This window comes from Tasmannia lanceolata, unplaced genomic scaffold (assembly GCF_043159265.1).
Source record: "Tasmannia lanceolata isolate RefF3 unplaced genomic scaffold, GAP_Taslan_0.1 ptg000054l, whole genome shotgun sequence".
NCBI lineage: Eukaryota > Viridiplantae > Streptophyta > Magnoliopsida > Canellales > Winteraceae > Tasmannia > Tasmannia lanceolata.
This window is the reverse complement of record NW_027518731.1, coordinates 141,964-160,455: the sequence shown is the minus strand read 5'-3', so window position 1 is coordinate 160,455 and position 18,492 is coordinate 141,964. Positions and strand designations below refer to the sequence as shown.

The following is an 18,492-nucleotide window of genomic DNA, read 5'->3' as shown; positions in this document are numbered from 1 at the left end:
ACATCCTATAGGGGCATCTTCCTGACATCTCTTTTTTTTTTTGAATTTCATCATTTTATACCTTAATATAGAAGTTTGGATGTACATAATAAAGAAGTAGAAGGAAAGGAAAACTAATGTGGGTGTTTAAGAGAAAAGAAGAAGAAATTAACGTACAAGAACACACAAGAATACAACCAAGATAAGAAGAATGAAACGCGAGCCGTGCTCGACAAAATTGATATATTATTAATAATATAAGTTTGTCCAAACTCCCATCCCCCTCTCATACAACACATTTTGTAGAATCCTTTCAAAGAAATTTCTATACAACATTAACTACATATAGGACATTAACTACTACAATTCTCAACACCATGACTTACTAGGCTTAAACAAACACAACTTACTAGACTTAAGTAATGCAACTCAACTTAGACACTAGTTAATTAAACTCAACTTACTAGACCGCTTAATGAAATACAACTTACTAGGACTAATAAATGAGGTAGTTGTAGAAAAAGTCTTCCAAGCATTCGTTACAAAACAACCAAGTCTTCCAAGCATTCGTTACAAAACAACCTTGGACACTCCACCCAAGCCACCTAGACGTGACATGGCTTCCAAGTTGACACTTCATCAAAGGCAGATACCCATTTTTTTACTTCCCTTTTTCTCTTTATTTGAAAGGAAAGGCAATAAAAAACGGCTTGCATTTGGAAAATTTACAGGTGAGAAGGATTGTCACGTGAAAAGTAAATGACAACCAAACAATGCTAGGAACATGAAATATCTCCTTTTATTTTGATTTTCCCTATTTTCACTTCAACCAATCGGACCTGGGGGTTGTTTGCATGTAGGGAATTCTTGCAGAGGTTTTTCCATTGAAAATGAATTTATAGTGTTTGGTAAACTCATTTTCATAGATTTTTTTTTCCAAAATAAAAAATTCTCCGTGTTTGATAAGGAAAAGTGTGAACCTACTAGAACCAAGGTTTCAAATTTCGGTTTCGGGGGTAATTTTGGTCCTCACCGAAACCGAAAATTTAGCCGAAATCCCAAAATTTCGGCCGAAATTCGGTAGACGCGCTTGAAATGTCGTTTTCTTGGGCCGAAATTTCGGCTGAAATTTTGTGAAGGAATAAAAAAATTAATATTTTATCATGAATTTTGCCGAAATTTCCAAAATTTCGGTTTCGGTCCCCACTGAAATTCAAAATTTTGGATTTAGGCCGAAATTTAAAACCTTGACCAGGACCTAGATTTTTTTTCCCATGGAAAATGCTATATTCCATAATTTTCTTTTCCTAAGTCTAAAAATAGGATTAATCTTAAAGTCCCTATTTTTTAGGCTTTGGTCGGTGACTCGGTGGGTTGAAGGTGTTTCAAAAAAAGTTTTATTGATGTGGAAGTTCCCTTCTTCGAGCTTTCCAACCTACTTTAAAAACATGATTAATTTATTATTTTGTATTTTTTTTCCAATGAATGTAAACCTTCGATGATTTCTTGTTTGAACTATCCATTTTTAAACCATGGATTGGACGATTATGATCATCTCATTGGTAGGGCCAACAAGAGAGGAACACAAAACAAATAAATGTTTTTCTTCTTCTAGCTTAAATTACTCCTTTACAGTAGTGTAAAACAAGTGTGAGGATGATACTTTCACTACTTCCCCGAGGTCTTCTTTATTTAGAACTTATCGGATCCTCGAGTTGATCACACGTTCTATCACTTGATGTCTATTCGGGAAGTGGGATTTCGGAGAGGTCCTCTCTGTAGGGAACTTCATCCATTCCATGGTCAATGGTAGTGCCATGGAAGGAGCCTTTCTCCATTTGCGTTTGCGTCGAAGATTCAAGATGAGGGGTTGTGTCTACGAAGGTGACAACTTTGTCTTTCCTAAAGGTTAAGTAAAGTATAGAGAGAATGTAGATAGCCATGAGAGGAAACACAATAATGGAGATGAACACATTGGCCCCTTTAGGGAGGGTACTTTGGATGAGCCAACCGACGTAAGCAGTGCTCAAATAATAGATATTGGTACCAACAAGGCCTACGCCAAGGATCCAAGAGATCACAATGATCTGCACACATCAAAGCAAATTGACCGAGTCAGAAATTATAAAATCCGACGATTTTTTCTAAAATGTTCATGTTTCAACCACATTACTACAACTAGTCGGGTCAACTCAAAATTGAAAAAAAAAAAACCCACAAGTTCATATCTAGTGTAAAATGACCCACACTGCTAAAGCTTTGATCCTTTTCACTTTAAAATGTCAGAAATATATTGATATAAAAAATTTGCTCCAGTTTAATGACCTTTCAAAGACATATTACTCTTCCGAAAAACCTCTCAAAAGTCAAATAGAAAAGAAAAGAGAAGGTGAGTTTCTGCAATTATCAAAACACGAGATTGTCAATATCAACCACTACTGCAGCAAGAAAACAACAACGACAAGAGCTTTGTTAAGTGGGGTTGAGGATTGTGTAGTAAGAACTCACATAGATTGAGTTCTTGTGTGGTCCCATCTTGGTTCGACCGCTACTGAACTTGAGAAGGGGGATGAGAGCAAATGGAAGCTCAAATGACAATATCATCTGTATATGTGCAGAAAAAGGGTTTAGGAGATGAGTAGGAATACAAATGTAGAAATCAGTCATAGTGTATTTTAATTAACGGAATAAAGAGATACCGAGGCAATGATGATTAGACTGCCGGAACCCGCTGATCCACCGATGATGGAGACGATGAGGCTCGGAATAATGGCAATGGACCGTGTCATTAAATTCCGCAACCATGCCTTCATCTTGAGATCCAAGAAGCCCTATTTTTTATTTTAGTTTTGACAAAAAAATTTAATTAAAGAGTAAGATGGTAATATTTTTTTCAGTCACACTAATTGCACCCAAAATGCAATTCCCATACAGAAATATAAGAATGAAAATCAGTCAATCCTCTGACCTGCATGATAAATTGTCCTGCGTAAGTGCCCGTAATGGCGGAGCTCTGTCCAGAAGCCAGTAGAGCTATGCCGTACACTATAGAACTCGATCGCCCCAACACATTCTGCAAAAAAGATAAAATGAAAATAAAAATAATAAAATAAAGGGAAATGATTTCAGTGCTCCAATGTTTTGATAAGGATGCGAAGCATATTGTCGTATAGTGTTTAAAGGGCTTGTAAGAGCTTTTTGAGAACCGTAGTGTTCTTCTGAGTCTCTGACAGACCTTTAAATACTACACACCAAGATGCTTTCCGCATCTTTATCAAAACATGGAGTGCTGAAATCATTTCCCTAAAATAAAATGTTGTTCATATTATCTTGAGCACAGCTAGGAGAACAGGAATCCATTTTGTAAAAAAAACGGACACGAATCATTGGCCGCCGTGTCCACTAAAAGACAAAAGAAGAGAGTTCAAATCCCCATAAAAGCAATAAATACATTTTGAAATGGGTCTAATCAATAGTCATGTCACTCCTGTTTTAATTTTCCACACGGAATCCCGTTTTCAGAGTGTTTTCCTCTTATCTTTCCTAACTACTATTGTTCATGTAATAGTACATGAGATCTCTCTGCTGGATTGTCTTATAAAGATCTTCTACATTAGGTTTTCATTCTTCATTAAGAATATGAGAAGAAAACGAAAAAGAAAAAGAAAAAGGAAAAAAGGGCTTGGTAAAATCGATCAACTTTGCTTCACCTTGAGCAAGAATGATGCATTATCCAGTGTGAGATTGTTGCATCTATTAGTGTTCTCATCCGATAGCTTTTCCTTGAAGCAGATAGTGGCAGTCACAGATATTACAGCAACATTGATGAGGAATGCTATGAATAGAGCAAAACCACTCTCTATAAGAAAATACCTACACGCGTCCTGAAATCACAACATGTGAAACAAGAGTGTCATGATGGAATTTGTTAATCAAAATTAATGTGTCCCAGAAAGTGAAGTGTCATTGTACTCTTCTAGTTTATTAATGATATATTGAAATAGAAAAAAAGTTTTTTTATGTTCCCTAGAGTTCATTATGTTATGCTACTTTATCTAAGAGTCATATAACTATAAGGAGTTCTACATAGTTGGTTGTATATATAAAAGTCACATAGGGACTACACCAAAGTGATTAATGTTGTTAAGGATGTTAAAGAGTTGTTTCAGTCTCAGAAACCGTTTCCTGTATATACATGGGGGCGAGGTTTCTGAGCTATAGCTCAGCCTAAGCAAGACACTATAAATACACCATCTCCATGTAGTTTGACTCATCCAACCCATGCATTTCATAGAACCATACCACATAGATAGGGTGTTCCGAACAAACCATCTCCATACAATCATCCTAACCATTCGATCTATAGAAGCCTAGTTTCTAGCCATCCATTTTAAAACCTCCACAAATCAACGCTTACCATGATCCTATGGAGATGATTTCTTAGGGAAACCCTACCTACGTTAAGTCCTATAGAATGAATGGGTTGGATGAGTGAAACAACATAGGACATGTTGTATTTAGTGCGTTGCTTAGGCTGAGCAATACCTCAGAAACCTTTTCCTGTATATACATATGTATATATGAGAATTTATATGATGGGTGGCCGTGAAAACACGTGAAGTCTGAAAAAAGTAGGTACGACCCACTTTTTTCGATGATCCAAACCGTTCATCTGTTTGGGCACAACGTAAATAGGTTGTGCCCCAAAAATCATTTCCATAGGATGATCCTAATCCTCCGATCTGTAGAAGATTCCATAAATAATTTTTGGAAATCTCCATTTTCAGATCAATTCAGATCGGAGGGTAAGGATCATCCTATGGATATGATTTTGGGACACATCCTATTTAGGTTGTGCCCAAACAGATGAACGGTTTGGATAATAAAAAAAAAGTGGGCCGTACCTACTTTTTTAGACTTCACGTGTTTTCACGGCCACCCATCGTATAAATTCTCTGTATATATATATATATATATATATATATGTATGTATGTAGTTCATTTGTGTCAAAAAGGAAAAAGGAAAGGAGAGGTTGTAACTAAGTTTTCTTGTAAGTCATTTTGTTATATATAAAATGCTGGGCCTCTCACCAACAAAACTTGAGGTGTACATAGGGCTGGCAATTTCACCCAGGAAAGTGGGGATCCGCCCCGCCCCGCCCCGCTTGGGGAGGGGATTCCCCGATTTGAGTGGGGAAGGGGAAGGGGATTTAAAAAATTCCCCGGTGCGGGGAAGGGGAGGAGAAAGGGATGGAGTTGGCCCTGCCCCGCCCCGCATTAATGCCATTTTTTTCTTGTTTTTTTAAGTGTTTTTTTTTTGGGGAAAACTACTAGAAACCCCTTTGAATCAAAACATATCTACAAGATTCTCCCATAATTTTCATAATTTCCATTACTACAGTTTTGTCCCTGAAATAGCTTTTTATGTTTTCTTTTACCCATAATCCATTGGGCATTGTCCTCATTATATTAGTATATTACCCTTAGAAATCCCTAAAATCTCTCCATTGAACCATCACTGTAAGGCAACACTAAATTCTTTGAAAATCTCCCTCCCCCGAATAAAGGCAACATCTCTCTGATGAGTGATGAGATTTTATATGGTGTGCGCTCGTATAGTCCATTATTTTTCAAAAAGTAATGTATGAGCTACGCCATAGGATGATCCAAACCGTCCATTTGATAGGCTACAATTTAAAAGTACTTTACAGGCCACACCATAGATCATCCAAACCGTCCATTTGATGGGCCACAACGTAAATAAATTGCGGCCCAAAAATCATTTCCATAGGATGATTGCAACCCTCCGATCTATAGAAGGTACCATAATATGGAATTCCTCTATAGATCAGAGGGTTGGGATTATCCTATGGAAATGATTTTTGGGCTACAACCTATTTACCTTGCGGCCCATCAAATGGACAGTTTGGATCATCCTACAATGTGCCCATCAAGTGGAAGGTTTGGATCATCCTATGCCTATGGTAGTATGGTGTGCCCATCAAATGGACGGTTTGGATCTACCTATGGTGTGGCACGTACAGTACTTTTTGGCAAGTGGGGTTGGGAATTAGGGATCTGCTAGGGACTATTGATCAATTAAATGAATCTGAGAGCAACCACCTTTGTCCCCAGGTTAATAAAATGAATATGACAAAATCTTAGCCTATGTGTGGGTTGTGTGGCTACTCTCACATGCAATAGCCAAGCCACAACATGCCTGAAGTGATTGTCCCTAGCAAATCTTTAGTTTTAAACCTAACATTTAACAAAGTAAAGTGATTGTCCCCGAAGGATGCGGGGCGGGGAAGGGGAGGGGATGGGGATTAGATATTCCCCGTGGGGAGGGGAGGGGGATTCCCCACCATCCCCGCAGTGGGGAGGGGAAGGGGAGGGAGAAAATTCCCCGCAGAGGGGAAGGAGTAGGGGACCCCAACATCCGGCCCGGCCTGGCCCCGCCCCGTTGCCAGCCCTAGGTGTACACGGTGTGCCCCACGCCCCCTCCACCCTCCCCCAAAAAAAAAAGAAGAATAAAAATAAAAAGTGTGGTATAAAGTAGTAGGCACTACCCCATAAAAACGTTGTGTCCCCATCCCATTAATAAAATTAGCTGTAAAATGGTGGATGCCACACTATGCATGGGTTTGGGTGGAGGTGGGTCCTCCACATCAAAACATCATGTGTAAAATGGTCGTCCCACCATATTCATGGGTTGGATAGAGAGAGTGGGCCAACCAGATTAGGTGTAAAATGGTGGCCCACCCATGATAAAAAAAAAGTTGGCCCACTCCATCAAAAAAAAAAAATTGAGGTACAAAGAAAAGGTTTTCCAATAAAAAAATTTCTTGGAAAGAAAACAAATGACAATGGAAATAAGCATGTCAGCGTGTGTCGGGAAATGATATCAGCACTGCAATGTTTTAGTAAGATGCGCGAGGCATCCTATCGTTTAGTATTTAAAGGTTTGTAAGAGCTTTTTGAAAACTGTAATATCCTTTTGACAGCCCTTTAGTATTTAAAGGTTTGTAAGAGCTTTTTGAAAACTGTAATATCCTTTTGACAGCCCTTTAAATACTAAACGATAGGATGCTTTCACGTAGGGCTGCAACTCGGGTCGGGCTTTGGAGAACCCAACCCAACCCGAGAAATATCTCGGGTCGGGTCGGGTCGGGTTTTTTTCCGGAAAACCCACGATCCCAAACCCGGCCCTACCCATGATAAATCTCGGGTCGGTTCGGGTCGGGTCGGGTTTTTTCACGTTGACGCAATTTTTTAAGGAAAATTCTTGTTTGGCAAGGCAACTCAACTCATAGAAGCAGAAATTACACTTGAATCAAACAATGATGTAATTACACTCACATCACACTTGAATCAAACAATGCTGTAATCAAACAATGTTGTAATTACAATCAAACACTTGAATCAACTCAACTCATAGAAGCAGAAATTACACTCACATACAGTAACAGTGGGTGCGTGGGTTTTCACTTTTAACTTTTAACTAATAATAGAAAAAAATGTACATACTATAACTTATGTAACTCGGGTCGGGTCGGGTCGAGCCCCTCCAAACCAGGCTCGACCCGAGATTCATGCAGGCTTTTAAATGCTCAACCCGGCTCGACCCGAAACCCATGAAACCTGAACCCAACCCAGGCTATTTTCGGGTCGGGTCGATGCGGGTCGGGTAAAACCCGGCTCAAGTTGCAGCCCTACTTTCACGCATCTTATTAAAACATTGCAATGTTGATATCATTTCCCTATATATATGTGTACTATTTTGCTGTCTTTCCTTGTATTTTGTAGAGCTCTCCATGGGCTTCTTAGCCGTGTACCAGAGCAGCTCCTACATATAATTTTATATATTAGAAAATTAAATATTTTAGCCAACATGTCATTCAACTTGAATTGGGTCTTATCTTGATTCATCTTTTACTATAATAGAAAAGATATGACTCTAGCCCACATATTCATGAGTTGAATTCGAAACACATCTAACTGTAATGTTTGAATTCAAAACTCATGATGACTTTAAATGACATTGAATTCAAACCAGTTTCCTTGTTTCCTCTAGAGGCTTACATTGATCCCAGGAACAGATTGAGGTATCTTTCTTGATAGAACAAGAGCGGAATGCAAAAAAAGATTGTGCCTGTAGTTAGAAAAAAAAGAAGTAATTGTCATACCAAAAAAGGAACGATAGAAAAAATAATAAACTTATATAGAGAATTTATATGATGGGTGGCCGTAAAAAAATGTGAAGTCTAAAAAAAGTAGGTACGCCCCTTTTTTTCTTATGATCCAAACCGTTCATCTGTTTGGGCACAACGTAAATAGGTTGTGCCCAAAAAATCATTTCCATAGGATGATTCTAGCCCTCCGATCTGTAGAAGATTCCATAAATGATTTTTGGAAATCTCCATTTTCAGATCAGTTCAGATCGGAGGGCTAGGATCATCCTATGGAAATGATTTTTGGGGCACAACCTATTTACGTTGTGCCCAAACAGATGAACGGTTTGGATCATCAAAAAAAGTGAGCAGTACCTACTTTTTTAGACTTCACGTGTTTTCACGGCCACCCACCATATAAATTCTCACTTATATATACTAAGCGGAAGTCTAAACTGAAGGGAGCCCTTGCAAAAAGGAGGTGAAAGGGCTCCCCCATTGGCTGCAAATCACCATCATGTCTGACTTTTCGGCAGTTATTAATGCATGATGGTGATGTGCAGCCAATGGGAGAGCCCTTTCACCTCTTTTTTGCAAGGGCTCCCTTCAGTCTAGAATTCCTCATATACTAATGATCGAATTATCAAAGATTCTTACGGCATGACAAGCGCACCCAAGAGTGCGATCGCATCTGCAGTGGCGCTATTGCCGCTGAGCTTTGGTATGAACATCCCCTCGAAAACCCCTGATGCAGGGGGCTTAACAAAACTCATTTCCCCAAAATAACAGCCAGCCAAGATAAACACCATAACTGCTACAAAGAGCTCTAGTTTTCGAGCCTACAAAAAAAAAAAAAAAATCTTTTGTCAGCTCTAAAATCCAGTCATTTCATAACTGATAGAAACTTGCCAACAAAATGAGTTGACTCACTAAAAACTCACAGCAGTGAAAAGTTGGAAAAAAACCAACACAAAGAACCAAACGAATTGCCTCATAATCAAATTAAAAAGACCTCAATCAGCACTCCCACATGTAAAACTGTAATAAATATAAGTGGTCATATGAAAGATATGTACATCATTAGAAAAATATGCTCGGGTTGTCAATGACTCATTCCTGTTTACTTAATTAGACTCACTTCTGAGTTGACTCAAATATCTGAGCTATGATTTAAATACATTCCTTTAGGGCCCGTTTGGATACTTCATATTTTGTATTTGGATTTGGAATTGAGTTTTGAATACAAAATGAATAGATCCGCCAGCTCATGTTGAGGGAGACAGAGAGGGAAGGGGGCACTTCGAGCAGAGTGGTTGAGGAGCAAAGAGGGTGAAGGAAACTGCCAGATCTGTGGATTTTCAATTGTTATTTCTACAGCATATTTGGAAATCTGAATTTTTTCACTGCCAGTCGCTGACTTGGAAATCTAAGGATTTGATCCAGATCCAAATCACAACACAAAAAGTGCTGCAAATGTGAGAAATCCAAATCAAAATCTTCTCGGCATCCAAATGGGCCCTTACTGAAGTTAATGACTTTGTTGCATTCAGATTGGGGGAATCAAGAATACAAATTGGCATCTTATTTCAGTGCCTCGCTCTTTATCATCTACAAGTCTACAACCAAACACAAAAGAAAAAAAAAGAGAGAAAGGAAACTACCCCGTATCTTTGCAATCCTAGAAGCAACAGTGTACTCAATCCAGTTAAGAGAACTCCAATCCAAAGAGGGATGTGAAAGAGTATGTTCAGAGCAAAGGCCGTCCCAATCACTGCAAAATAATAAAAAAATTTCAATACCCAAATCAAGAGAAAGAAGGATGAACAAAGAAGTAATAAAAAAAGAAGAAGATAAACCAAGAAAGATGAAAGAAGAACCCTAGAGACCTTCGGGGATATCGGTGGCAATAACCGCAACCTCTGAGAGCAAATATAGGCTATATTTGATAAATTTTGGGTATTCGGCTTTACAGTGCTCAGCCAGATGCTTCCCTGCAAAGATCCTAATTTCAAACTACAAGAAAAATAACTTATCACAATGGAAAAAATAAAATAAAAAATCTTCCACTATTGTTTCGTCGCTATAAACTATTTATAGTGACGGATTTTTTTGTACATTGCTATTTGAAACTCTTTGGCGACAGTTTTTTGTAAATATTATTTACTTCTTTTCTTAAATAATTTGGATTTCCATACCTGTTGTAGCACCAAGATTTGCTGCAAGAGATTGAATTATGAGAGCGAAGATCAATCCAATAAGAATCACCCAGAGGAGCTGTGGATTAGAAGTTGGGTTTTTGTTATTTGATATTTTTAGTATATTTTTCATGTATGAATGAATATATAAAATAATATTTCCATCCCCTTTCGGATCATTTCCATCACCTTTTGTTTTTCTTCTTTGGGAATTGACTTCATTTTCATTTTTCAACAAAATAGATATAGGAAAAGACAAAGAAAGGGGGTGTAAATATTATTTCTCTAGGAATATATGGATACATGCACTCTCACCTCGAATCTTTCACTTGCTCCTGCTTGGAGATCCGTTTCCACTGTATCATTTCCACATTAAAAACTTACAGTTATTATTCAAAAGAAGAAAAAGGAGGGAGAGAGAGAGAGAGAGAGAGAGAGAGAGAGAGAGAGAGAGAGAGAGATTGATTTACGGTTGGCGGGATCGATATAAGCCAAGGAGACAAGAAAGCCAGGGCCAACGAAGGAGAGGAAGTTTCTCCATGCGGGTATCTAATCACAAGAAACATATTGAAATGTAAGAAGATTTTTGAACATTCCAAAGCAAAAGACATGTTATGAAAGGTGGGGTAAGAAAACAAAAAGACACACTTTGTGATCCTCTTCTACTTTATGTTGATCATGCTGCTTGTCTTCATTTGCAATTGTATGCACTTCGAGAGACTGATCTATGCGATTGCTTCCTCTCCACGAAGCAGGGTCCTTTCGAATTGCTCCCTCTCGTTGGCTTGCCATCTCTCTCTCTCTCTCTCTCTCTGTGTGTTTTACTAAGAATCCAGTCCTTCACTTCCCTCTATTTATAGATAAAACATATGTAAAGCATGTAACTTGAACATCAACCAAATAGGTCATCATTCTTTCAAAGCCAATTTGCAGAGAGAGAGAGAGAGCGAGAGAGAGAGAGAGGATTTATCAATTTTCCAGCCATTTATCATGCCTTGATATAAAGTATGAATACTTTATTCATACATTGTATTTTATACTTGAATACCCATATATTTAGAATAGACTTTGTCCTATAATTATTTTTGCATTAAAAACAGCTTGTGCATATCCAAGATTCTACCGTTGTTTTTTTTATCTTCCTAGGATTTATCATGATTCCAGCCATTTATCATGCCTTGATATAAAGTATGAATACTTTATTCATACATTGTATTTTATACTTGAATACCCATATATTTGGAATAGACTTTGTCCTATAAATTTTTGAACCAATTACCAATGGGGGACAAACATTAGGCAAAATTATTTACAGACCCATGCTTTTTAAAAATTATCAATGGGGGACAAAAGAGGTCTTGTCAGTAAAAGCTAGACGAAAATGCCCTTTGGCATTTACAACACGTTTTGACCTTGGTTTTTCCTTCTTCCCTCTTCTTTTACTTTTCCATTATCACCTTTTTTATTTTTTACCTTATCAGTCATCTTCCTCCTTGTTCAGCCACCATTGTTATTGGTAAATCTTGAAAACTTGAATGTTGAGTTCTTACCATCTATTCTCTTGTATTTAGGTTTTGTTTTTAGGGTTTTGCACTATTTTTCATTCCTCTGTTTCTAATTTATCTTGTTTAGGGTTTAAGCTATTTTTTTAGGGTGAGTTCCGGAGATAATGCATGGATGGCTTCACTCACTTTTTTGGAAGACAAGTGATTGTATAAGAAAAAGTTGATGTAATACATGAATGGATGGCTACACATTTTTTTTATTTACTTAAATTTTTATTTGTAATACACAAATTGGGATGTAATACATGAAGCACATTTAATGAAAACAACATCAATTTCTTTTGTTATTTCTATCATGAGCAGAATTGTAATGGCATTAGAAGAGTTGCTATAGGCAGGGGTCTTGTAGCAGAAGGGGTTTATCAACTCTCTGGAAGGGGGTTAATAACTCTCAAAAGTAGGGTTACCAATTTCCGAATGAGCTTATCAAGTGCTTGAAAATTGGCCGAGAGTTCTGGAGTTTTGGAAGAGGGTTTTCAAGTCTCTAAGAATGGGGTTATCTAGTATAAAAAATGGGGTTACCAATTTCCGAATGGGCTTATCAAGTGCTTGAAAATTGGCCGAGAGTTCTAGAGTTTTGGAAGAGGGTTTTCAAGTATCTAGGAATGGGGTTATCTAGTATAAAAAATGGGGTTACTAATGTGGACCCCAATCCGAGAGAGGGGCGGGGGACGGGCCCCCACGCTAAGGTCTCAGGATCATCCACGTGAATGGAGAGCTCTACCAAGGAACTCTCGAAAGAATGTGCCCCTCACAGCATGAGTGGCGATAAAAGGTGAGATACCTCTCGATTCGGGGACTAGCCCAGATTCGAGGTGTACCTTAAACAAAAGAAGAGTTGCCATCCAAGGAAGTGGGCCAAGGATCCCATACTATGCTCTGTTACAACGGATAACCAGAGATATAAAAGAAGGTTCGTGCCTGGTTACGAATTCGGAAGGTCTAAAGAGCACCTCATCCACCCAAGTGCAAACAACTGGACTCTTATGCCATTTACTTAATAATTTTGAAGAGTTTTAGGCGAAAGTCATATGAAATGGGAACGAATATCTCCGAGAAAAACGTCTATCTAATCATGCATGTCTCGGAGATGAATAATAAGCACACATAAAAGAAATGAAAGAAGTGTCGCCTAATAATAGCTAGGTTATGAGTGTCATACCTAATTAGTGTCTGAGTTCTGGTGTGCAAACACATGCATACTACAGCTAAAGGTATAGGATCTGTACATGAAAGTAAGAAAACACAGCAAAACACACAACACAATTCAATTCTAAACATAACTGGATAAAATGAATCCTAAAACTCTAATGCATTGACTCGGACCAAGATGACCGTCTATCCCAGCTGCTCTACGTATCCCGGCCTCGGGAAGAATCGGAGTCAACGTAGTTCGATGACCTATTATAACTACGATGCCTAACCTTCTAGAACCGCTATCCTAGACTCGATCCGTTAGACTCGTCTGATTTTTAAAACTTTTTTGCATGATTGCTTAAGTTCAGGTGAATTGTAATTTTTAGGACTCTCTATATGCCCTAACTAATGCAAGTTGATTAGCCTTAAGCTAATGCAGGTGGGCCTTACATCCTATGTGTAACTAGGCTGTGCATCCCAAGGAAAACCATGGGCTAACTATATGCTTCCTAGTCTAGCCATCGGTTCAACTAAATGTCTAACCGACCGACTCGAGGCCTCCTAACTCTTAGGACACTCACACGACATGACACACCATATCAACAAATCAGGATAAACTCCTAACTCTAAAACACCCTAAATATCTAGGACAGATTCCTAACTTTAGAGGAAGATCTTTTTGAAAAAGGTTTTGAAGAGTTTTTGCATTTTTGAAAGATTTAAAATGTTTATTTTTAAAGGTTTGGCTGGACTTGGGATGTGAATCCCAAGCTGCACTACGTACCTCGTGGAAGAGGATCAAGCCAACGTAGTTCGGAACAGAATTTCCTAACTACTACTAAATGACTCAGATTTTGAGAAAGCTTTTGGTTTTTCAGATGTTTTTCAAGTTTTTAGAATTTTCAGATGTTTTTGATGTTTTTAGAATTTTCAGATGTTTTTGATGTTTTTTGACTCAAGAGGATAGCATCCTATCATCATAAGGGTAGGACAGACTCCTGATATCCCGCAAAGGTTGGACAGCATCCTATGCTTTGCGGGGGAAAGACAGAATCACGACTCTGCAAGGGTTGGACAGCATCCTATACCTTGCGAGAGTGGATAAAAATCACATGATTTGATGAGAGGTTGGAAAGAATCCTAACCCCTATGATGATAGGACTGACTCCTGAAAGAATGGCTGACTCTCTAGCTAAGGACAGACTCCTAGTGCACAACCCTAAGGGGGGAGTGCTGATGAGACTATGTTAGTCTCCTAAAAGAAGAAGAGATAAAGAAGGGTGATAGTGAGACTGGGCAAGTCTCCTAAACATCGAGGTAGACTCCAAGTATCCTTATCATTGCCTCTGCAATGAGGAAAGGATCAGGACAACTATCAGACCAAGTTGGTCTTCAACTAAGAAGAGAGTTTCTATTGATGAGGCTAAGCAAGCCTCCTACATGCGACTCACTAATGAGACAAAGCCTGTCTCTTAAAGAGTATGAATCTCTGTTGAGACATAGCTTGTCTCCCTAAAGAGAATTGACTATCTATTGAGATATAGCTTGTCTTCTTAAAGGTGGGCTTAGGCTACGAGACAAAGCATGTCTCTCTAAAAGAGTGTGATTTTCTATGAGACAGAGCATGTCTCCAAAGAATTTGAATTTTCCTACATGAGACATAGTCTGTCTCCTCAAAAAGGGGTAGGCTCCAGCTAGTGCTATCATTGTCCTTGCGATGATGGGAATGAATGCCATCTTCTCTTATTCTAATGTATATTCCTGTTTACCCCTTTCTTCTCCACCTGGGGTATGCCAGAATGCAGTAATTGAGCTGCTAAAAAATTCTTGGAACTAAAGTATTGATGCTTCATACTATGAGTTAAATATATATATTTTTTAGACAGATACGAAATCATTATTACGAAGTGTAGAGACTGTAAATAATAACTAGGTAATAATGGGTGGCTGCTGTATGCAATAATAGACAACAATCATGCACAACTATAGACAACAGTTATGTGCTTGTGAAATAAACCAATGGGCAACAATTTATATGAAATAATGGACATCAAGCAGTGAACAACAATGGGCAGCAACTATGTGCTTGTGAAACAAATCAATGGGCAGCAGTTTATATGAAATAATGGATATCAAACAGTGAACAACAATGGGCAGCAACTATGTGCTTGTGAAACAAACCAATGGGCAGCAATTTATATGAAATAATGGATATCAAACAGTGAACAACAATGGGCAGCAGTTTATATGAAATAATGGACAGTAAGTAGTGTTCTATATGCTCGAATCTATACAACAGGGCATACATTGACATTTAAAATGCACACTGCATTGGAAACATATTCAGCTTTTTTGCAATACAACCATAGTATCCTAAAGAAAATAAAGGTAATGAAAAGACTATAAGCCTATCATTAAGAGCTAAATGACCAAATAAACCATGGTAAAAGAATCTGCTACAACAATGAACAGAATAAGTTAGGAATAATCTATGATCAGTGAATGACTTTAAAATATTATTAGTATAAATTGGTGCCAATATCAATATCCAGATCATTTTTACCCCTTTTACGAAAGTCATCATCTGTACTGATTTATTCTTATGTATATGTGTGGACCCCGATCCGAGGACGGTGAGGGAACAAGTCCCTAACACCCTCTGGATCTCCACAAAGTGAAGGAGAGCTCTCCAAGGAACTCTCGAAATGGATGCCACCCTCACAGCATAGCATGCGTGGCGATATATATAAAGAAAGAGATACATCCTGATCCGGAGCCAGGGCTCGAAACCAAGATATATCTAAAAATAACTCAGAGTCGCCATCCATGGATGCGCCATGGAACCAAAAGAAATGCTCTGTTTGCAATGGATAACCAGAGATACAAAAGGTCCGTGCCTGATGACGAATGGAGAAGGTCCGAAGAGCGCCCCCAATTCGCCCGAGTGCGAACACTTGATCTCTTATGCCATTTTTCATTAACTTCGAAGAAGTTTGGGTAAAAATCATGTGAAATGGGAACAAATATCCCCGAGTGAACGTCTACCTAATCATGCATGACTCGGGGATGAAATAATAAGCACATATAAATAAATAAATAAATAAAAATGTGTCGCCTAATCACAACTAGGTTATGAGTGACATACCTAACTGGTGTCTAAGTTCTGGTGGACGAACACATGCATGCTACAGCTACAGGTATAAGGTCTGCACAAGAAAGCAAGAAAACACAACAAAATATACAACATAATAACACAACGAATCCTAAGACTCTAAACGATTTAGCCCGAGTCCTCGGATGGTCTGATGTTCATCCAAAGAAGCCTACGTATCCCCACCTCCACGAGAATCAAGGCAACGTAGTTCTTCGCATATATTCTAAACTATGATGCCTAAGACACCTAGACCTCTATCTTAGACTCGATCTAAAAGACCGGACTAGTTATTAAAGCTTTTTGAACGATTATTTAAATTCCAGTGGATTGTGGATTTTAGGACACCCTATATGCCCTAGCTAAATGCAGGTTAGCCCTAAGCTAATGCAGGTGGTTCCTACAACCTATGTGTAACTAGGCTGTGCATCCTAAGGAAAACAATGGGATCACTAACGCATCTTAGACCTAGTCATCAGTCGGCGATCTGAATCGCCAACTGACCGGACGGAGGCGTAACAGACTCCTAACTCTAACACAAACACAAACAAAACACGCAACAAATCAAAGACAAACTCCTAACTCTAAAACTCTCTATCTAGGACAAACTCCTAACTCTAGAGGAAGATCTTGTTGAAAACAAGGTTTTAAAGGTTTTTGAAGAATGTTTAAAATATTATTTACAAAAGTTTGGCTGGACTTGGGATATGGATCCGAAGCTGCACTATGTACCTCGTGAAAGAGGATCAAGCCAACGTAGTTCGAAAGCAAACTTTCTTAACTACGCACAAAATGTTTTAAATTTTCAAATGTTGTTAATGCTTTCAGATTTTAAAATGAGTTAACACCCTTTCAGCTAGAGGGGATCCGATAGAAGAGCCTCTATACCCACCATATCGCGGTAGAGTATTACAGAGGGAAACGGGATCCCTAAAGCCTAAGGGGGGAAGAAATCAAAACGGGGGAACTAAAGTCTCAAGGAAAAGAACAATCTCAAAGAGACGAAAATAAAACTAACGAGCCCTAATCAATCTCCAAAGGAGACGATATCTAACCCGCGAGGAAAAACCCTAAACAAACGATAGATGAAAAGCTTCTTAAACAAAAGGGGACCGACAAGAACTCTATAAGAAAATCTATTAAACGACCAGTCACTTAGAAAGGGTCCTAACTGGCTAAACACTATAAGAGGAGAGAATCCCTTAACCTACGAAAACTCTAAGGCAGGAAGGGAAGAGATTGGCTTAAGAAACGTTCCATCGTCGCCAGGGACCTGTGGAAAAGTTTCCGTAGATCGGTGGTGTCCCGAAAATCGATGCAGAACCTGAGGAACACTGAAAAACCTGATCAAACGTGCGTTTCAGCTCTAGGATTTATATGAAAGAAAAGAAACCTGAAGGGCAAGCTCATCCTTATGCACTGCATAGGTGCGACATTGTAACCCATAACATGATAATGCACATAGGGATATGCCCGAACGCCATTACCTATCCCAAAAGATTTTTGCAATTTGCTTCAGAAGAAGGGCATAAGTAAGAAAAATATATTCCTACTAGCACACGTCTACGCCCACATCACCAATCGAGAGACTTAGGACAAGGATTACTCTATTCTGATGAATGCAGATCAATCCCTGAAACAAGAGACAGGGTATCTACTCATGCTTGCATTTTTAAAAATGACCCAAATCAGCACAAACAAAGAAAGACATGGCCAGAGATAAATAGGAAATCACTGCTCCTTAACCCAAGATCTCTCCTGACAAGAATGAGTACATGACAGAGAACACCCATGAAAGTATATGGGCATGCATTCAATTACACCCAACTGGGCGTCCATAATGACAACTCCTGAGACCATGATCAATTTGAAAACAACATGACCAAATAATCTTTTTTCTATTGCTGGAAGAAGTATTTTAGTATTAGATGGAAGGTCCAGTTTGTGAAACACACTCCAATTTGGACAGAATGAAACTCAGAGGCTTTGTCACTATAGACCCGATTGCAATGCACAATTAGATAAACAACCTAAGACAGAAATAATGCATGTAAAGAAGAAGGATACTCAGTAAATAAGAAGATGAATGATTGTTACCATTTTATAAACATAAGGAGAGATTAGAAGGATTAGGATACCTGAAGTTAGCTTTTTCCCTCCACATACCTAATGGTGGTTGACTGGGTTTGGGAGGAATGGATGATGAAAAATGGGCAAAACGAAATAGGTTTGTATATATATATAAAAAAATAGAAAATGGTGGAAGTGGGTAGCCGGATGTGATGGTGGTGGTT

At 38.5% G+C, this 18,492-nt stretch overlaps 1 protein-coding gene across 1 annotated transcript; it reads right to left on the bottom strand.

Annotated features, from left to right (window-relative positions):
- Positions 1–1,646: 1,646 nt before the first annotated feature.
- LOC143864782 (metal transporter Nramp7.2-like) lies at positions 1,647–11,153 on the bottom strand. The gene is made up of 13 exons (XM_077375611.1): positions 10,994–11,153; positions 10,816–10,894; positions 10,661–10,701; positions 10,346–10,424; positions 10,037–10,141; positions 9,812–9,921; positions 8,808–8,989; positions 8,062–8,131; positions 3,690–3,863; positions 2,948–3,052; positions 2,679–2,810; positions 2,488–2,583; positions 1,647–2,066 (listed from the first exon to the last, which is right to left on the bottom strand). Exons 1-13 carry the CDS (start codon positions 11,135–11,137, stop codon positions 1,722–1,724), a joined length of 1,662 nt encoding a protein of 553 aa, XP_077231726.1. The 5' UTR covers positions 11,138–11,153; the 3' UTR covers positions 1,647–1,721.
- Between the last annotated feature and the right edge of the window lie 7,339 nt (positions 11,154–18,492).

Coding starts and splice junctions, on each gene's coding strand:
- LOC143864782 (XM_077375611.1), bottom strand. CDS start 11,137: ATGGCAAGCCAACGAGAGGGAGCAATTCGAAAGGACCCTGCTTCGTGG. Junction 3,864..8,061: donor AATCTGTTCCTGGGATCAAT/GTAAGCCTCTAG, acceptor TTGTGATTTCAG/GACGCGTGTAGGTATTTTCT. Junction 2,584..2,678: donor GTCTAATCATCATTGCCTCG/GTATCTCTTTAT, acceptor GCACATATACAG/ATGATATTGTCATTTGAGCT.